The following is a 21,158-nucleotide window of genomic DNA, read 5'->3' as shown; positions in this document are numbered from 1 at the left end:
GATCATTGTTTGCCGGGTCATTTTGTCATTGTAGCCGGTTTTTTTTTTTTTTTTTTTCATTTATATTTCCCTGTATTGTTGATCTGATTTCATCACTGTACATAATTGTATTTTACGTTGCCTCAATAAAAATAATTAAAAAAAAAAAAAAAAAATATATGTTCCATCTGAAAGAAAAAACATAATTTATGCTTACCTGATAAATTCCTTTCTTCTGTTGTGTGATCAGTCCACGGGTCATCATTACTTCTGGGATATAACTCCTCCCCAACAGGAAATGCAAGAGGATTCACCCAGCAGAGCTGCATATAGCTCCTCCCCTCTACGTCAGTCCCAGTCATTCGACCAAGAATCAACGAGAAAGGAGTAACCAGGGGTGAAGTGGTGACTGGAGTATAATTTAAAAGATATTTACCTGCCTTAAAAACAGGGCGGGCCGTGGACTGATCACACAACAGAAGAAAGGAATTTATCAGGTAAGCATAAATTATGTTTTCTTCTGTTATGTGTGATCAGTCCACGGGTCATCATTACTTCTGGGATACCAATACCAAAGCAAAAGTACACGGATGACGGGAGGGATAGGCAGGCTCATTATACAGAAGGAACCACTGCCTGAAGAACCTTTCTCCCAAAAATAGCCTCCGAAGAAGCAAAAGTGTCAAATTTGTAAAATTTGGAAAAAGTATGAAGCGAAGACCAAGTTGCAGCCTTGCAAATCTGTTCAACAGAGGCCTCATTCTTAAAGGCCCAAGTGGAAGCCACAGCTCTAGTGGAGTGAGCTGTAATTCTTTCAGGAGGCTGCTGTCCAGCAGTCTCATAGGCTAAACGTATTATGCTACGAAGCCAAAAAGAGAGAGAGGTAGCAGAAGCTCTTTGACCTCTCCTCTGTCCAGAATAAACGACAAACAGGGAAGAAGTTTGGCGAAAATCTTTAGTTGCCTGCAAGTAGAACTTGAGGGCACGAACTACATCCAGATTGTGTAGAAGACGTTCCTTCTTTGAAGAAGGATTTGGGCACAAGGATGGAACAACAATCTCTTGATTGATGTTCCTGTTAGTGACTACCTTAGGTAAGAACACACACATTACATTTATTCTGTCATATTAATAAGGCAGAATAAAATTTAGACAAAATCAGGATAAAACTTAAGATGAGACATTAGCATGCAATAGGATTTCTCTGACACATACCACTTATCACTTGCCCAAACAGCTCCTCAGGGGTGTCTCCAAAGAATGGTACACAACCTACTAGGAACTCATAAAGAATAATGCCCATAGCCCACCAGTCCACAGGTTTCCCATAACCTTGCCGCAGAATCACCTCAGGAGCTATGTACTCAGGGGTACCACACACCTATGAAAGAAAGAAAAAAAAAATTAAGACGCCAATTTTCCTAAAATATCCGTTTCTACATTTGGGCCCCGTAAAACAACAATTGTACAAAGGCATCATTTTTAGTTATATATTCAATATATAATGTAGTTCACTATATATTCCTACCTGCTTGTCCAGAAACTCCCGTGTGTCCTTTTCAATGTGACCCTCATACAGATTTGTAGTCATGTTCATTAGACCAATTTTTGACAACCCAAAATCAGTCAACTTAATATGACCCAGAGAGGTGATCAGCAAACTATAGGAAAATATATCCTAGTGTTAATAGTGGTTCAAGCAACGTAAAAAAAGACAATATTTTTGTTGAAATGAAAAACTAAGGCATATTTACACCTACACCTGGGAATGCGGTTTATGAGACTAAACAAATAAAAAAACAGGAGGTATTTGTGCACAGTCATAAACACATTGTTATACTGTTTTTAAAGAAACTATATATCTTGATCACACTGTACGGATAATCTGTTTAGCAAGTCACCAGTTTACAACGTTTTCCAATCTAGACCTGTCCTAACACTAAAACCAATCTACTTTGTGGGGTGAATCACTCCTGATGGTAATGTCACAAGGCACATGTCATCTCAAGCTGGTCCCACACACATGACAATGCACTGAAATGGCTTCCACAGTCACAAGTCTCAAACCAACGGAGCACATTGATGTGCAGTTGACAAAGCTGCAGCAACTGTGTGGTGCTGTAATATCAACATACACCTGGTATCTCTAAGGAATGTTTTAGCACCATGGTAAAACCATGCCATGAAGAATTGGGATGCTTTGGAGGCAAAAGTGGGGGTCCTACCCAGTACAGGTAGCCCTCAGTTTACGCCGGGGTTAGGTTCCAGAAGGAATGGTTGTAAATTGAAACCCAGTTTATAATTTAAGTCAGGCCCCTTTGAGTTAGGTTCCAGGCCCCTCTCAAAATTGTCATAATTAACACCTAATACATTATTTTTAAAGCTTTGAAATACATAGTAACATAGTAACATAGTAGATAAGGTTGAAAAAAGACTGAAGTCCATCGAGTTCAACCTATACAAATCTAAAATACTTACAAAAAGCTCCAGTTAAGCTTAAATAACCCCATTAAAATGTGACCCATTTAATACTAGCAATCATATCCATGAATTTTGTTTATATACAGAAATTTATCCAGACTATTTTTAAATGTATCTATGGTATTGGCATTCACTACCTCCTTTGGTAATGAGTTCCACAATTTTATTGCTCTTACAGTGAAAAAACGTTTCCGTTGCAGGAGATTAAATCTCCTTTCCTCCAACCTTAAATTATGACCTCTTGTCAGAACCAATTTTCTTGGAATAAAAAGAGCTTCTGCCATCTCTGTATATGGGCCTTGAATATATTTATATAAAGTAATCATGTCACCTCTCAAGCGCCTTTTTTCTAAAGAGAACAGACCCAGTTTGGCTAGCCTCTCCTCATAGGTTAATTTCTCCAATCCCCTTATTAGCTTTGTGGCCCTTCTCTGAACTTTTTCTAGTTCTGCAATATCTTTTTTAGCAATCGGTCCCCAGAACTGCACTCCAAACTCAAGGTGAGGTCTTACCAGGGCTTTATATAATGACAGAATTATGCTTTCCTCCCTTGAATCAATGCCTCTTTTAATACATGCTAGTATCTTATTAGCCTTTGAAGCCGCTGCCCTGCATTGTGCACTCATCTTTAGCTTGTTATCTATTACTACTCCCAAATCCCTTTCCTCCTGTGTTTGGCTAAGTCTTGTCCCATTTAAAAAATACATAGCCTGCTTATTTTTACTTCCAAAATGTAGAACCTTACATTTTTCCGTATTAAATCTCATTTTCCATTCACTTGCCCATAGTTCTAATTTTAGCAAATCCCTTTGCAAAGAGAGTTCATCCTGCTCTGACCTAATGACCTTACTTAACTTAGTATCATCTGCAAAAATAGAGATGTCGCTATTTAATCCTTGCTCCAAGTCATTTATAAAAATATTAAAAAGAACAGGGCCCAGTACTGATCCCTGGGGGACGCCACTGATTACCTTTGTCCAATCTGAGTATGATCCATTTACTGCTACTCGTTGCTCCCTATCTTTTATCCAGTTATTTATCCATGAGCTAACATTTTCAGCTATTCCCAGTCCCTTAATTTTGTGCATTAATCTCTCATGTGGCACTGTATCAAATGCCTTTGCAAAATCTAAGTATATCACATCAACTGATTCCCCTTTATCTATATTTTTACTTACTTCCTCGTAGAATCTAATTAGATTAGTTTGACATGATCTATTTCTCCTAAAGCCATGCTGATTAGAACTCATAATCTTGTTTACACGAATATGCTCATCAATATAATCCCTTATAATCCCTTCAAATATCTTCCCCACTATTGATGTCAGACTAACTGGTCTATAGCTTCCTGGATCATCCCTGCTTCCCTTTTTGAAGAGTGGCACCACATCAGCTTTACGCCAATCCTGGGGTACCATGCCTGAGGATAATGAGTCTTGAAAAATTAAGAGTAAAGGTTTGTCTATAACAGTGCTAAGTTCCCTTAACACCCTTGGGTGTATTCCATCTGGGCCTGGAGTTTTATTTACCTTAATATTTTTTAGTTTTTTCCTGATATCCTCTAAACAAAACCCAGTTAGTGGTATGGACTGGCATGTTCTATTCTGTTCCAAAGTATCATTCAATGGTTCCTCTCTTGTGTATACTGAAGAAAAAAACTGGTTTAGTACCTCAGCCTTCTCCCTGTCATTATTTATCATGCTACCCTCCACACATTTTAATGTACCTATATTATCCTTCTTAGATTTTTTGCTATTTATGTACTTAAAGAACCTTTTAGGGTTAGACTTAGAATCCTTGGCAATTAATTTTTCATATTCAATTTTGGCTAATTTGATTGCTTTTTTGCATGCTTTGTTACATTCCTTATAAATATTGTATGCTGAGTCTGTACTATTTTCTTTTAATAATTTAAATGCCCTACGTTTTTTCCTAATTTCTTTTAACACATTTATATTTAGCCATAACGGCTTATTTTTTTTATTTTTATTTTTATAACCATATGGTATGTATTGATATGTATATTTATTTAACAAATTTTTAAATATTATCCATTTATCCTCTGTATTTTTATCAGAAAATACATTGTCCCAATTTATATTATTTAATGATTTCCTTAAATCGTTGAATTTTGCTTTCTTGAAATTAAAAGTCTTAGTTAAGCCTTTAAAACACTGCATATGAAAAGAGATTTCAAATGTGACCATGTTATGATCACTGTTACCCAAATGTTCTTTGATTTCTATGTTTGATATTATATCTGTATTGTTTGATAGCACTAAATCCAATATAGCTTTACTCCTAGTTGGCTCCTCTATTAATTGTGACAAGAAGTTATCCCTGAGAACATTTAAAAATCTATCCCCCTTAGCTGAATTACTAGTTTCATTGGCCCAGTTTATATCAGGGTAGTTAAAATCTCCCATAATTACAGCACTGTTATTAGCAGCCTTACCTATTTGCATTAGTAGTTGAGTTTCCTCTGGGTCACTAATGTTGGGAGGCTTGTAGCATGTTCCTAGTAATATTTTTTTAGGATTTTTCCCCCCACTCTTTATTTCAACCCACAGGGTCTCTACATTGTCACTTGTATCATAAATATCTTCCCTTATTGTAGGTTTAAGGTCAGGTTTAATATACATGCAGATTCCTCCACCCCTTTTATTATTCCTGTCCCTCCTAAATAATGTATACCCCTCTAAGTTAACTGCCCAGTCATGTGAATCATCCCACCAAGTTTCAGTTATACTGATAACATCATAGTCCTCTTCTGCAACTAAGAGCGTCAGCTCCCCCATTTTACCTGTCATGCTTCTTGCATTTGTTGTCATACATTTAATTTTCATGTGCTTTCTGCTGCTACTTGGTGTACTTTCCTCTATACTTTCTAATGTGACATTTCTTAAGTCATCCCTTCCTTGAGATATTAATGGAGAGACATATTCAGACACTGATCTCTCTGATCTATTTTGTTCAAATTGACCCTCCCCCCCTTTGCCTAGTTTAAAAGGTTCTCTAAACGTGCTACCATCCTTTCCCCCAACACACCTGCACCCATGTCATTCAGGTGCAATCCATCCTTACTGTACAATTTGTACCCTAGTGAAAAATCAGCCCAGTGTTCTAAAAAGTCAAACCCCTCATTTTTACACCATGTTTTTAGCCATGAATTAACAGACCTTAGCTCCTTCTGCCTTACTGAGTTAACACACGGCACTGGTAATATCTCAGAAAATATTACTTTGGATGTCCTTGCTTTAAGCTTGCTACCTAACTCCCTGAAGTCATTTTTTAGGACTCTCCATCTCCCACTGATTTCTTCATTAGTACCAATATGCACCATGACTGCAGGATCAGACCCGCATCCCTCTAACAATCTATCAATACGCTCCACAATATGCCTAACACGAGCCCCTGGAAGACAGCAAACTGTTCTATGTAAAGGGTCTGGATGACAAATTACCCTATCAACCTTCCTTATAATAGAGTCTCCTACCACCAACATCTGCCTCTGGCCCTGACTTGTATGCCCCTCTTCCATGACTGAAGGACTGCCCACCATAGTATGCTCCTCTTCCACAGCTAAAGGACTGTTCACTATACTAGGCAACACGGCCCTCTCTGACACTGCCACCCCTGAACTGATATCCCCAACATCTTCACTTAATCTTGCAAATCTATTGGGGTGTACCAGCTCAGAACTGGCCTGTCTCTTCCGCTTACTTCGCCCTCTAACTGTGACCCAGCTACATCCTGGAGTCTCCTCATCTGAATCCTCCCCATTCCCACTGCTGGAACCATTAACAACCAGCTCAGTCCTATCCATTTCCCTTTCAAGTGTCTGAATTTCATGTAGTGTTGCAATTCGTTCCTCCAGATCCCCAATACGAGTTTCTAAAGAGACAATATGCTCGCACTTGCCACAAACATATAATCCCAGAAGCGGCTGCTCCAGTGATGCAAACATGTGGCAAACTGTACACTGAATGAGATTCTCACACATTCTTAATAAAAGGTTTAACTTAAAAGTATTAAATAAATATATTTCCCCTTGGTTACCCCAACACCTTGTTTGCCTAACTACCTTGGTTAGCTATTATACTTAAACAGACAATGTTACTTTAACAGAGAATCAATACAGCAAGCCTAAAAGAGCAAGCTCACAGAGTAAATGTGCTAAATTTATAGGCTTGCAAGGCCCAAACAGGTGAAAATAATCCCACCCCTAATTACCCACACAGACAGAAAAACAAAAAAAAAATGGAATGCTAGAAATAAAGTTATTTAGTTATTTCCTTTTTTTAAAATAAAAATGCAACCCTTGCAAAGCAAATAATTTAGAAAATAGCTTGGTTAGCTATTATACTTAAACAGACAATGTTACTTTAACAGAGAATCAATACAGCAAGCCTAAAAGAGCAAGCTCACAGAGTAAATGTGCTAAATTTATAGGCTTGCAAGGCCCAAACAGGTGAAAATAATCCCACCCCTAATTACCCACACAGACAGAAAAACAAAACAAAAAATGGAATGCTAGAAATAAAGTTATTTAGTTATTTCCTTTTTTTAAAATAAAAATGCAACCCTTGCAAAGCAAATAATTTAGAAAATAGCTTGGTTAGCTATTATACTTAAACAGACAATGTTACTTTAACAGAGAATCAATACAGCAAGCCTAAAAGAGCAAGCTCACAGAGTAAATGTGCTAAATTTATAGGCTTGCAAGGCCCAAACAGGTGAAAATAATCCCACCCCTAATTACCCACACAGACAGAAAAACAAAAAAAAAATGGAATGCTAGAAATAAAGTTATTTAGTTATTTCCTTTTTTTAAAATAAAAATGCAACCCTTGCAAAGCAAATAATTTAGAAAATAGCTTGGTTAGCTATTATACTTAAACAGACAATGTTAACCTAATAAACAGCATTATAAACCTAATAAAATAACCACACAACAAAGAATATATAATTAAACTAAGATAAATGAACAAAAACATTTGCTAAACAGCATTATAAACCTAATAAAATAACCACACAACAAAGAATATATAATTAAACTAAGATAAATGAACAAAAACATTTGCTAAACAGTATTATAAACCTAATAAAATAATCACACAACACAGACTTCACTTGCATTTCTCTGCAAACAGTTCTTTCTATGTATACAATCTGGACTGATTTATAGACCGGAAGATCTTGTTCCTTTGAAATCTGCTCGATAGCTCAGGTCTGGTTAAACTGATTAATTTCAGCTTGCTTGGCTTTGCTGCAACACAAGCGGACAGCTCCACCTACTGGCTATTTTAATAAATGCACTGCTTCGCAATGCTTTTCAATAGCAGTCACGACTGGGAAAAAAAAGGTTGCTATTCTGAAACGGTGTAAATTGAACCGTTGTAAAACGAGGGCCACCTGTATTAGAAAAGTAAACCTAATATAATGTCCACTGAGTGAAAAGCCATACTAAAAAGAAAAATATTTTTACTTTGGAGCGCTGCTAATGAGATCATAAAGCTCCACAAAATATTCATAATAAATCCATATTTTATTTATACGTAGATTATTTGTGCTGAGAGTGATCTGCATCTATGTTTTATTCCTAGTATCCAACAGAAAGAGTCCCACTTTTTCTATGTGGTTATTTGTATCTCTTATTGCTACCGTTAGCATTATTTTTTCTCTAATGCTATCCCATCACACATCTCCCTTCTTTATTTTGAAAAATTAGGAATCTAGTTTTTTTTTTAATATATATACCATTCTCAGCCACTAAGTTACTGCATAGGGAAAATAACTTAAAACACGTTAGAAGTGTTTAATTAGATACTTGCACAGTATAAAAGAACATCTGTCCTAAGTTTCAGTCATTTTGCATTTTGTGAAATAATTTGCTTAGCTCTAGATTTTAATAAATGTAAATTATCAGCAACTAATTAGCAAAAATATATTATATCCTGTGCATTAAAAGGACAGAAAGCAATATATTAAATTCCCCATAAGCTGGGGCAGTGTAATACTTTGCAATATTACATTTATGTTCTGTCATTAATAAAGGTTACTTACGCTATACAAAACACAAATTTATTGCATAAGTTAACAAATTGATTAAATGATAATTTGAGCAACAAACACTGAAAACATTAAAATTAGCCAATTTCAGCTTAATTTTGGCTTAAATTTTAGCTGGGTGGTCAGTAAAATATATATATAAAAAGAGAGAGAAGCAGCGGCACCTACAGAGCACTCATACTGTAAATCAATCAATAGGAAGAGGAAAGGGTACTACCTCTCAGGTATCAATAAAACGTAACGTTTAATAATATAAAAATAAGAATAATGTAAAATGCATATGCAATAAGACTTAGACTAAAATACCCTAGGTAATGAATTCCAAAAGCCTGGGGAATCAATGAGAAAAGTGAAATTCACATATCAAATCTATTTAAATGACTACAAAAGCAAGTAGCCCTGATAGCCAGGTGACAAGTGTTACCACAGGACCAGTTGGTGTTAAATAATATTTTTTTATTTAGTAAAAAAAAAATTATGCTTACCTGATAAATGTCTTTCTTTCCTAGCATGGTATTCCACGATTTCATTCCAATTACTAGTGAGAATTCAACTCCTGGGCAGCAGGAGGAGGCAAATAACACCCCAGCAGAGCTGTTAAGTGTCACTTCCCTTACCCATAATCCCAAGTCATTCGGCCGAAGGAAAATGGAAAAATAAGATGACACAGGGGTATAGAGGTGCCTGAGGTTTATACAAAAAAACTGACGACTCAAATTTAAGGGCGGGTTGTGGACTCTCTATGCTGGCAAAGAAAGAAAATGTATCAGGTAAGCAAAATTTGGTTTTCTTTCCAATGGCATGGAGAGTCCACAATTTTATTCCAATTACTAGTGGGAACCAATACCCAAGCTAGAGGACACAGAATGAAAGGGAGGGAAAACAAGACATGCGGACCTAAACAGAAGGCACCACCGCTTGAAGAACTTTTCTCCCAAAGGAAGCCTAAGCTGAGGCAAAATTTGTAGAATTTGGAAAAAGTGGCCGCCTTGCAGTTTTGTTCCACAGAAGCTTTATTCTTAAAAGCCCAGGAAGAATAGACAGCCCTAGTGGAATGAGTTGTAATTCTCTCAGGAGGCTGTTGACCAGCTGTCTCATAAACTAACCACATAACACTTCTCAGCCAAAGAGAAAGAAGTAGAAGAGGACTTCTGACCCTTACGCTTATCCAGAAAAAAACAACGAACAGGGCAGAAGATTGTTGAAAATCTTTAGTCGCTTGAAGGAAAGAAAATTCAGAGCACATAAAAAATCCAGGTTATTCAACAGACGTTCCTTCTGAGAAGAAGGATTAAGACAAAAGAAGGAACAACAATTTCCTGATCAATTATACTTTGGAAAGAAACACAACTTAGTACGAAGAACCGCCTTATCTGCATAAAAATAAGGTAAGAGGACCACACTGTACAGTAGAAAAGCTCTGAAAACTCTGCGAGCAGACGAAATAGCAAGAAGAAACCAAGCTTAATATCAACTGTAAGCATAGGCTCAAACGGAGCCTGCTGCAGAACTTTAAGAACAAGATTAAGGCTCCAAGAAGAAGCAATAGGATAAAACACACGCCTGATTCTGACCAAGGCCTGCACAAAAGATTGAACATCTGGCAGATCTGTGCAAAAGTATAGACAGTGCAGAAATCTGACCCTTCAGAGTACTGACTGATAAATCTTTCTCCAGGCCATGCTGAAGAAGAAACAAAATTTGAGGATTACCCTGCTCCAAGAGAAACTCCTCAATTGACACAGGTTTACGCGCATGAAGAATGTTAAAGACCTTCTCAGAAAAACCACGCCTAGCTAAGACCAGATGATGAATCTCCAAGCAGCCAGCATCAGAGAAAACTCGATTTGAGTGGATGAAGGACCCTGAAATAGAAAGTCCTTCCTCAAAAGCAACTTCCAAGGAGGAAGAGAAGACCTCTTCACCAGATCCACGAACCAGGTCCTGCGAGGCCAGGCAGGAGCTATTTGAATACGGACGCTCTCTCCTGCTTGATACGAACAATAACTCGAGGAAGGAGAGCAAACATAAGGAACAGATATTACAGACTGAAATTCCAAGACATCGCCAGAGCGTCAATCAGAGCAACTTGTGGATCTCTTGATCCTGAACCGTCTTAGGAAGCTTGGCGTTTATAAGGGATGCAAATGAGGATCACAATAACTCACTCCTTTGCTTTAAAGGGACACTGAACCCAATTTTTTTTCTTTCGTGATTCAGATAGAGCATGCAATTTAAAGTAACTTTCTAATTTACTCCTATTATCAAATTTTCTTCGTTCTCTTGCTATCTTTATTTGAAAAAGAAGGCATCTAAGCTTTTTTTGGTTCAGACCTCTGGATAGTACTTTTTTATTGGTGGATGAATTTATCCACCAATCAGCAAGGACAACCTAGGTTGTTCACCAAAAATGGGCTAGCATCTAAAATTACATTCTTGCATTTCAAATAAAGATACCAAGCGAATGAAGAAAATTTGATAATAGGAGTAAATTAGAAAGTTGCTTAAAATGTCATGCTCTATCTAAATCACGAAAGAAAAAATTTGGGTTCAGAGTCCCTTTAAAAAGACAGTCTACACCAGAATTTTTATTGTTTTAAAAGATAGAAAATCCCTTTATTAGCCATTCCCCAGTTTTGCATAACCTACACTGTTATATTAATATACTTTTAACCTCTGTGATTATCTTGTATCTAAGCCTCTGCAAACTGCCCCTTTATTTCAGTTCTTTTGACAGACTTGCAGTTTAGCCAATCAGTGCCTGCTCCCAGGTAACTTCACGTGCACGAGCACAGTGTTATCTATATGAAACACAGGAACTAACACCCTCTAGTGGTGAAAAACTTAAAATGCATTCTGAAAAGAGGTGGCCTTCAAGGTCTAAGAAATTAGCATATGAACCTCCTAGGTTAAGCTTTCAACTAAGAATACCAAGAGAACAAAGCAAAATTGGTGATAAAAGTAAACTGGAAAATTGTTTAAAATTACATGCCCTATCTGAATCATGAAAGTTTATTTTGGCCTAGACTGTCCCTTTAAGTCTGCTGTTAGGCAGACTCTCCTTTACGCCATCGCATAGCTGTAAACAAAGCTTTTAAGCTTAGCTAGGGTTAGTACAGCAATTCAGAACCCTCCCAGGGTGCGACCCCATCAGATGCAACTCCGGAACCCCCACCTGAGGGTTATCCTTGAGAATACCTCCGGGTGGAGAGCCCACTCCCCGGAATCAAAGGTCTGCCTGCTCAGAAAATACGCTTCCCAGTTGACCACCCCTGGGATGTGGATGGCAGAGAGTAGACAAAACGTGAGACTCCCCCCACTTGAAAATGCGAGACACCTTCACAGCTAACGAACTCTGAGATCCTTCCTGGTGGTTGATGTATGCCACCGAGTATATAAGGTCCGATTGGATCTGATAAACCGGACCAAACTTAGATGAGGCCAGGCTGTTAGAGCTCTCAACTCTAGGATGTTTATGGGAAGAGAAAACTCCTCTCAAGCCCAAAAACCATGAGCCGGAAAAGAACCCCAAACTGCTCCCCAGCCCGACAGGCTGGCATCTGAGGTTACAATCACCCGGGATGTTCTTAGGAAGTATGAACCTTAAGACAGAAGGTTCTGAGAAATTCACCAAGATAGATAATCTCGTTAGAGGGACTAGAGCTATCCTCTGCGAAAGATCCACGTGGACTCTGTTCCATTGTCTGAGCATGCCTAACTGAAGAGGTCTCAGATGGAAACAAGTAAAGGGGATAATGTACATGAAATCAACCATTAGACCAATTACCTACCTATACTGAGCCACTGAAGGATGGATAGAGGACTGAAGTGAAATACAAGAAGCAAGAAGTTTGGATTTTCTGACATCTGTCAGAAAAATCTTCATGTATAGAGAGTCTATAATCGTTCCCACAAAACACATCCTGGTGAGAGGTGCCAGGGTACCTTCTCCATATTTACTTTCCACTTGTGGGAATGTAGAATAGATAACAGCATCTCAGAATGAGATCTTGTTGACTAAAAAGATGTCGCCAGAACCTAGAAATCATCCAGGTAAGGTGCAACCACTATTCCCTGAAATCTGACCACAGTCAAAAAGGCCCCTAGAACCTTTTTAAAGATTCGGGGATCTGTGGCAAGGCCAGAGGAAAGGACAACAAACTGAAAAAGTTTGACTAGAAAGGAAGCAGGAAGTGGCGATTTTCCATGTAAATAGGAGCATGAAGATATGCGTCCGTCAGGTCTATGGAAGTCATGAACTGACCCTCCTGAATCAAGGGTAGAACGGAACTATTTTGAGACACCATAAGTCCAATATGGGTTCGGGAAGTTCCCTCCTAGGGAACCACAAAAAAACATTTTTGAATAAATCCTAGACCTTGTTCCGCCACGGGAAATGAAACAATCACTCCCAGAGAAGATAGGTCTCTTATGCAGTTTAAGAAGGCCTCTCTCTTCACCTGGATAGAAGAAAAACTAGACAGGATAAATCGTCCCATGGGAGGACTAGACTTAAACCCTATCCTGTATCCCTGGGATACTATTTCCACAGCCCAGGAATCTGGGACATTGTGGATTCATCGAAAAAAGGAAAGCCTGCCCCCTACCTGAACTAATATTGGATCGGTGGCAGCCTCTTCATGCTGACTTAGATCAGAGGAAGGTTTCTTGGATTGCTTCCCTTTATTCCAAGGTAGACCGGATCTCCATGAAGTCCTGGATTGCTCCGGCTTAGAAAGAGAAAATGAAGACTTTTGTCCCTTGAAAATACGAAAGCAACAAAAATATAAAATCTTGGACAAAATATGATGTCACAGACATTTCAGAATCCCTTATATGGAAGAGATTAAAGTGTCGTAAGAGCACCCAAGAAATGTTATATGTCACAGGCATATCTGATGGAACATGAAACAATACATGTTTAAATATATACTTATGAGACAGATCTTCAGTCATGAAAAAGATCATCAGTCTATACAGAACAAAACCGATCCCATGCAGAATTTTAGGAATGGACTTGTTAGTTGTAAACCTTTATTACTGTACAGTATATAAAAGCATTAAAAGAATAATTGCAGTGTAATGCCATTATACACCACCCAAAAAGCAGAGACGTAGCTTAATGAAGACTGTATACATAAAAATACCATCATAGAGACATAATAAATAAGATACATATTTCATAAATAATGCCATCAAAAATTTCAAGAAATCACCTCCTTATGAGAGAGATTTCAATAAACAAGTAAAAAGAAAATTACTAGAAATGATCCCTAGATGGCAGCAAACACCAGACTATTTTTTAAGCCTGTACAGCATTAACTAGAGCTGTATTAATAATATAGGATGTAGCACAAAGTCACAGTTCCATTGCAAAAATAGGCAGGGAGAGATATTAAAGTTAAAAGTACATCTTTATTATACTTGCATTAAAAGTAGTAATTCAGGCACAACACACTGACAGACACCACGCTGACGCGTTTCCTGTCTGACGGGCAGTTCATCAGAGCTCTGGGTCTGGAGAGCCCTAGCAGCTCCGGAGCGAGTAGCAGCTTTTACCTGTGTTAACAAACAGGTGATCTATAGAGGCTGCACGCTGTGAGTAATACGGAAAATACACTTCCTGTACAGCAAGGAACACGCCGGTTACAAGACAGAGGTAGAGTGTATGGAGATGTCTTTTCTTGCACCGTATGACAACCGACAGGTGTGGTAAGTCCTCTATCAACATTATTGGGTTATATACTTGCATTAGCTAAAATTGGTGAGATCCGCTACAGTGGGACTCCTGCTTGGAGTTGTCTGCACCAAGTTAACGCTTTTAAGCATTCACTGTTTTTTGATATACTGCTAACAAACCACCTTTAAACTCTTTGGACATTTTTTTTTTTAAATATGTTTTTTTATTGAGATTACAGAGAGTTACAATAACATATTTTGTCCATTTACAATAACAGGTAATGCACATATATGTATAGAACAAACAGTTGGTATGTTACAAGAAAATCTATACGACAAGTTTGAGAGCTTAAGAAATATACGTCAGTAATAATTTGTTGAGGGAAATAGTGAATAACTAGGTAGATAAGCACTTGCTGAAAATCTCTTCATGTATGATGATATATGATTACTTATGAAAATACTCAAAACATAGCTATTGGTCAATAAATCAGATTGTAAATGGACTATTCTTCATGAAATCTTTTTTTTTTTGGTGGAGTGAAAGTGTAAATTGAAATAGTAAATATAAAGAAAAAATTGGGGGGGGGGGGGAAGCAGCGGGCAGAAGCCGCTCGAAAATTAAGAGGAGGGGGGGGCGTGTCCAAGGGATTTTTAAAAACGTTATGGTGAGTATAATTGGGCCAATTAACAAGTATATGTCTTTTAGGGCCTACATAAAACTAGAGAGGCGTATAAGAAAAAAGGCTAACGCGCATCAGAGGGGTTTTCCCAAGCGAATTTACATTGTAGGGGGTGTACAGAATCATATATTATTATCTTGAATATCAGCTATATATCATCTATACGTAACAAGATGAGTCATTGCCTGTAAGATGGTAACATTAAATGATTCAGAAGGATGATTAGCCTTAGCACTCATTAATGTGAAAAAGTTGGAGCATACACTCCCCAGTAAATAAACTGCCTAAAACCGCTGCAAATACAAAAACAGGGGGCTAAGTACAGTTAGTGGTCACTTTTATGTTAGATGTAAGGTATAGTATGGTCTGAGGGGTGTCATCAGTAACTAGATGTTTAACTTAGGATAGAAAACTGGCATATAGTAATATTCATATTGTAATGGGACACTTATGCAGTAGCTTGTGAAAACACACATTTCGATCATATCCCCTAATATGTTGGTATTCTCTTCCAAAAGTGTCAGGTACAATGGCAGCGATGAGACTTTGTTCATATCTACTAGTAATATAAATAAACAGAGTGTAATAGCAAGCTGAGAGACAATTTAGATGGTGAGTAGATGTTCTTGGGTATGGTTTTGTATCCATCTAATCATACAATTCAATAAGCACCTCTCTAACTCAGACTGGATAGCATTCGTGGTGTACAGTTTTATTGGTATATATAAGGAAGCTGCCAACTATAGATTGTAACTGCTAGGGGGTGTTATGTTGAACGCTTCAAGTGGGAGTGAGTGAAGTGTAATATAGTCCCTGATTTAGTCAATAAGTAGTTTTCTCATTATCTATTAGGTACCTCTAAAACTACAAATAGAAGCATGAGGCAAGCTAAGAGTGACTTGTTATCTATTTGCAGGGAGCTCTGTAAATAAATGTATGAATGCCTAAGCAAGTTTGGGCTACTCTTTATGCGCAGACTCCATCAATGAGCCTATAGGGCTGATAGAATGTTAAGCCCGCTGGTATGCCTGCTTAGCCCTCTCATCCCATAGTGTAGGTTAGGGTGCATAGTACATTGTATCAATATGACAAACTCTGACCCGCAAGAACATAGTCCCTTAAACATCATAGGCATAGATATTCCACTAAACAGTAATATATTTGATCCCAACAAAGTAAATAGATAGGAGACCAAGGGTATCTAAAAAAAACACACAAGGGGTTAGGGCTATCAAGTTACATAAGAAATGCATGTATATTCAAAAACATAAACTAATGCTTTGAGAAATAAAACATATGAGAAGCTATAGTTTTGCTATATAATTAGTTATATTATGGACAAACCATATTCTAATTAGAATTATATTATAGAGGTTGTAATTACTCCTATACAGCATGGCGTTTAAAGGAACACCAGACTACACATATCGCTGATGTCTTCCTCTACCTACATAAGGCTGCACATTGTACCTAGAGAGGAGTCTCAAACCAAGTAAATTGTCACTCTCAGACTACTAATGCTATATGTACACTAATATCTAAGGCTAAATAGTAGTGAGAGAGGAGAGGAGGGAGGATAACAACTAATAATGTTAATAATAGAGCAGGAAACTGGGCTGTAATGCTTATAATATGTTCCTATTATAATTTAAATTATAACAACCTTTTGCGTCTAGGATATATATGGAAAGGAGCAAGCGATTGGTGTTACATAACTGCATTAAGGCATATCATGAGTACCAGTAGTAAATATATAAAGCTATACCATTAAACACTAAAAAGAAAGATTAATGAGGTAAGTGAGAAAACTACTGAACCAAAAGAGTATACAACAGACATGAGTCATTAACCATGAATTGATCAGAGTGCCCCAATACAAGTAGACTCAAAATTTCAGTCCAGGTCACTGTTACCGAGATTAAGTGGTAGAAGCACCTAAAAGCATATAGTGCATTGGGTATACATTCTGTAATAATAGCCCATAGCTGCAGTAAAATGGAAACAGAATGATTGTACGTTTTATGTTATGCCTTGTGAAATGATCCAGTAAGCTTGAGGGTATTACAAGTAACATGTGGAGTGTTTCAGTAGCAAGTATATATATATGAGCTGGGCTAGCAGTAGGGAAACAAATAAAATCCTCCTAGCAAAGAACATAGTGAATAACATGGAAGGAAAAGTGTGTAGAGATATCGTGAAACAAATATGGAATCCTATGTAGGTTTGAACATGGTATGGATCTCCACTAGCAAGTAAAAGTTTATACATTATAGGGTCGGGCATCGGACTGTATAGTCGTCATCTGAGTGATAAATGTAAGTTCAATGTCTCGGAAGTGGGTCTCCATAAAGGGATATAGACCTGAAAAGAGCATTACCCAACACCGTTCTTCATACGGTGAGCAGAAGGAGAGCAGGTTAGACAGCTGCACATCGCTATCGGAAGGACACCTCCTATTGTTGAAGGGCAGCATGAGTGATGATGTCTCCAGCACAGGAACCGGACTCCGCATGCTTTAACTAGGCAGGGCAAGCCGAGATGACGCATCGTAGGGTAGGCTGCTTCCCCTAACTTTGTCGCCCAGGATCGCATATATTCACTGCCCCTGAGAGCTTGCTTCTTGTCAGGTGTTCCTGACTCTGCATCCGTCCGTTTGGTAAGTAGTAGGGTATTCTACTTCTGCTCTAGCGTAGCCGGGGTGGCCATTCGGAATATCGGCATGTTCAGGAGACCACGTGACTCATTTTCTGAGCTTATCAACGGATTCAGTTCCCCCTTTAAAGAATTAGCGGTGGTTCGTGTCTCAGGGCTAATCTTGTCTTGGATGTGTGCGGGTGCCTTAGGAGAGTCCGATAAGAGTGGTTGTTTGTCAGTCGGTCCCATCTCTGACTTTAGAACAAACCTCAGGTCGTCCATTTTCATGCAGAAGTCCTGCGCAAAGTCCTCCAAAAGTGTATATATTAGATGATCCATCTCCTCTGTATTTGCCTGTATGTTATATTCCGTATGTTGAAGGGATATAATTAGCGCGTTTGCAGCTAATCCTTAGTCGCCAGGGTAAGGGTGAAAAGTACTCTTGGAAGGCCTCTAGTAAAAGTCCAATGAGGTCGAAAAGGTCATAGAACCAGCAAAATTTTCATATGGTTCTGTTTGAGAAATGATCAGCTCTTAGGATATAACTATATGAGTGCAAGATGTTGGTTATTCCAAGATATATTTGATAGATATCTCAGTTCCCTTTTGCAGACTCAAGAATTGCGACCGGCCATGTTCCCTGCTTAGCCACGCCCCCTCTTTGGACATTTTAATAATATAGGACCCAAAACAAACATATATATATTAGTTGAAACACACATTTTATATTATATATATATATATATATATATATTAGATGAGACACTTATTAAACTCTGTGATCTCACGTTTGTCCGGACCCTCAACTTCAACTGCAGGTATCTAACTTGGGTCTTAAAGTGTCAGCACGTTGTGGACATCAAAACCACACAGAACATTTCCCAAAAGATTGCTTATTAAGCGACCGAAAAAAGGACTCTGGAATATTTCCCCTGATAAACTCTTATGAAAAGAAGAGGGGTAACAACGCCACCCCTAAACCACAATCCTATTATGAGGAGCGAGGAAAGGAAACGTTGCAAAGAGGGGCGGGCAAAAGGTGCTAAAGTTTCATATACAAAGCGCTCTCACTACCTCTCGATTAACAAGGAGCCTTCAACATAAAAGTGCACAACACACATCTAGCCCACACCGCAATATAAGCGGCAGAAAACAGGGCATAAGGCAACAATAAGAGCGCGCATTGCGATCGCCGCCAAAAGGTTACCTGAATGAGGAAGATAGAGAGCGCCCACCATTATCGGCATAGCAAATGGGCCATGCCCTTAAGTAATGGTCTTCGCTCTTTTGTGCTCTAAAAAACTGTGCAATAAATTGGAGTCCCCTCAAATTAGAGAAGCCATGGATATTAACACTAGATATCCTAATGCGCCCTTGGACATGTATAGCAGCATACCGGACAGGCTGACAAGATGGCAAAACCCGGAAAGGAGCAGACTAACTGTATATAGAGACTCTGCTTTCCTTTCACACATCCATACTAGTGAAAAACAAAATTTATGCTTACCTGATAAATTTATTTATTTCTTGACACTGAGTCCACGGATCATCATCAATTACTGTTGGGAATATTACTACTGGCCAGCAGGAGGAGGCAAAGAGCACCACAGCAAAGATGTAAAATATCACTTCCCTACCCACAATCCCCAGTCATTCGACCAAATGAAAGGAGAGAAAGGAAGTAACACAAGGTGCAGAGGTGCCCGAGGTTTATATAAAAAAGAAACTGTCTGAAAAAAACAGGTCGGGCCGTGGACTCACTGTGTCAAGAAATAAATTTATCAGGTAAGCATAAATTTTGTTTTATTTCTAATGACAGTCCACGGATCATCATCAATTACTGTTGGGAACCAATACCAAAGCTAGAGGACACAGATGATAAGGGAGGGACAAGACAGGTAAACTAAACAGAAGGCACCACAGCTTGAAGAACCTTTCTCCCAAAAGAAGCCCCAGCCGAGGCAAAAGTATCGAATTTATAGAATTTGGAAAAAAGTATGCAAAGATGACCAAGTTGCAGCCTTGCAAATCTGATCCACAGAAGCTTAATTTTTGAAGGCCCAGGAAGAAGAGACAGCCCTCGTGGAATGACCTGTGGTTCTCTAAGGAGGTTGCTGTCCAGCAGTCTCATACGCCAAACGAATAACACTCTTCAGCCAAAAGGAAAGCGAAGTAGCCGTAGCTTTATGACCCTTGCATTTCCGAGAAAAACAAACAAATCAGAAGACTGACGAAAGTCCTTAGTCGCTTGTAGATCTAATTTTAGCGCTCGCACAACATCTAGGTTATGCAACAAACATTTCTTATGAGAAGAAGGGTTAGGACACAAAGAAGGAACAACGATTCCTTAAGAAGATTAACACTCCAGGGAGGAGTAACAGGCTTAAACACAGGTCTGATTCTGACCAAGGTCCGACAAAAAGATTCAATCTCCAAGCAGTCAGCTTCAGAGAAACAAGATTTGGATGAAGGAACGGACCCTGAAGTAGAAGGTCCTTCGTCAGAGGAAGTCCCCAAGGTGGAAAGGATGACATTTTCACTAGGTCTGCATACCAGATTCTGTGAGGCCACGCTGGAGCTATGAGAATCACCGACGCCCTCTCCTGCTTTTGGAAGGAGAGCGAATGGCGGAAACAGGTATGCTAGACTGAAATTCCAAGGAACGGCCAGAGCATCTATCAGGACGGCCTGAGGATCCCTTGACCTCGAACCGTATCTTGGAAGCTTGGCGTTCTGCTGAGAAGCCATGAGATCCAGTTCTGACTGCCCCCATTTGAGGATCAAACTGGAGAACACCTCCAGATGGAGTTCCCACTGCTCGGGATGAAAAGTCTGTCTGCTCAGAAAATCCACTTCCCAATTGTCCACTCCTGGAATGTGGACCGCAGAGAGAAAACAGTTGTGGGTCTCCGCCCACTGAACAATTCGGGTCACTTCTGCCATGGCCAAGGAATGCCACCGATGTTATGTTGTTCAACTGAAACCTGATAAACCGGGCTAAAGCCAGCTGAGGCCAGGCCAGCAGAGCATTGAAGATTGCTCTTAACTCTAAGATGTTTATGGGGAGCTCCGACTCCTCCCGAGTCCATAGACCCTGAGCCTTCAACGAGTCCAAGACTACTCTCCAACCCAGAAGGCTGGCATCAGTGGTCTCAATCACCCAGGAGGGTCTGCGGAAGCAAGTCCCCTGGGAGAGTTGTTCCTGAGACAACCACCACGGAAGAGTCCTTTGTTGCCTGATCCAGATCTATTCGCAGAGACAGATCCACATAATCCCTGTTCCATTGTTTGAGCATGCATAACTGCAGTGGTCTGAGATGGAACCAAGCAAATTGAATGATGTCCATAGAAGCAACCATCAGGCCAATTACCTCCATACATTGGGCCACTGACAGCCAAGGAGAGGCCTGAAGGGCAAGGCAAGAGTAAAAAAACATAATTTATGCTTACCTGATAAATTCCTTTCTTCTGTTGTGTGATCAGTCCACGGGTCATCATTACTTCTGGGATATAACTCCTCCCCAACAGGAAATGCAAGAGGATTCACCCAGCAGAGCTGCATATAGCTCCTCCCCTCTACGTCACTCCCAGTCATTCGACCAAGAATCAACGAGAAAGGAGAAACCAAGG

The 21,158-nt window shown here is 39.0% G+C and overlaps 1 protein-coding gene across 1 annotated transcript in view; it reads right to left on the bottom strand.

The window, feature by feature from the left end:
• MAST3 (microtubule associated serine/threonine kinase 3) overlaps positions 1–21,158 on the bottom strand; it is a 308,309-nt gene that overhangs the window by 101,455 nt on the left and 185,696 nt on the right. Inside the window, exons 14-15 of the mRNA XM_053702937.1 lie at positions 1,508–1,640; positions 1,195–1,360 (exon numbers count right to left, since the gene is read on the bottom strand). Of these exons, the coding sequence (XP_053558912.1) occupies positions 1,195–1,360; positions 1,508–1,640 (299 nt within the window). The remainder of the gene's footprint in view (positions 1–1,194; positions 1,361–1,507; positions 1,641–21,158) is intronic.

The sequence above is a fragment of the Bombina bombina genome, chromosome 2 (assembly GCF_027579735.1).
Source record: "Bombina bombina isolate aBomBom1 chromosome 2, aBomBom1.pri, whole genome shotgun sequence".
Lineage (NCBI taxonomy): Eukaryota > Metazoa > Chordata > Amphibia > Anura > Bombinatoridae > Bombina > Bombina bombina.
The sequence above is the reverse complement of the archived record's forward strand: the minus strand, read 5'-3'. Positions and strand labels throughout refer to the sequence as shown.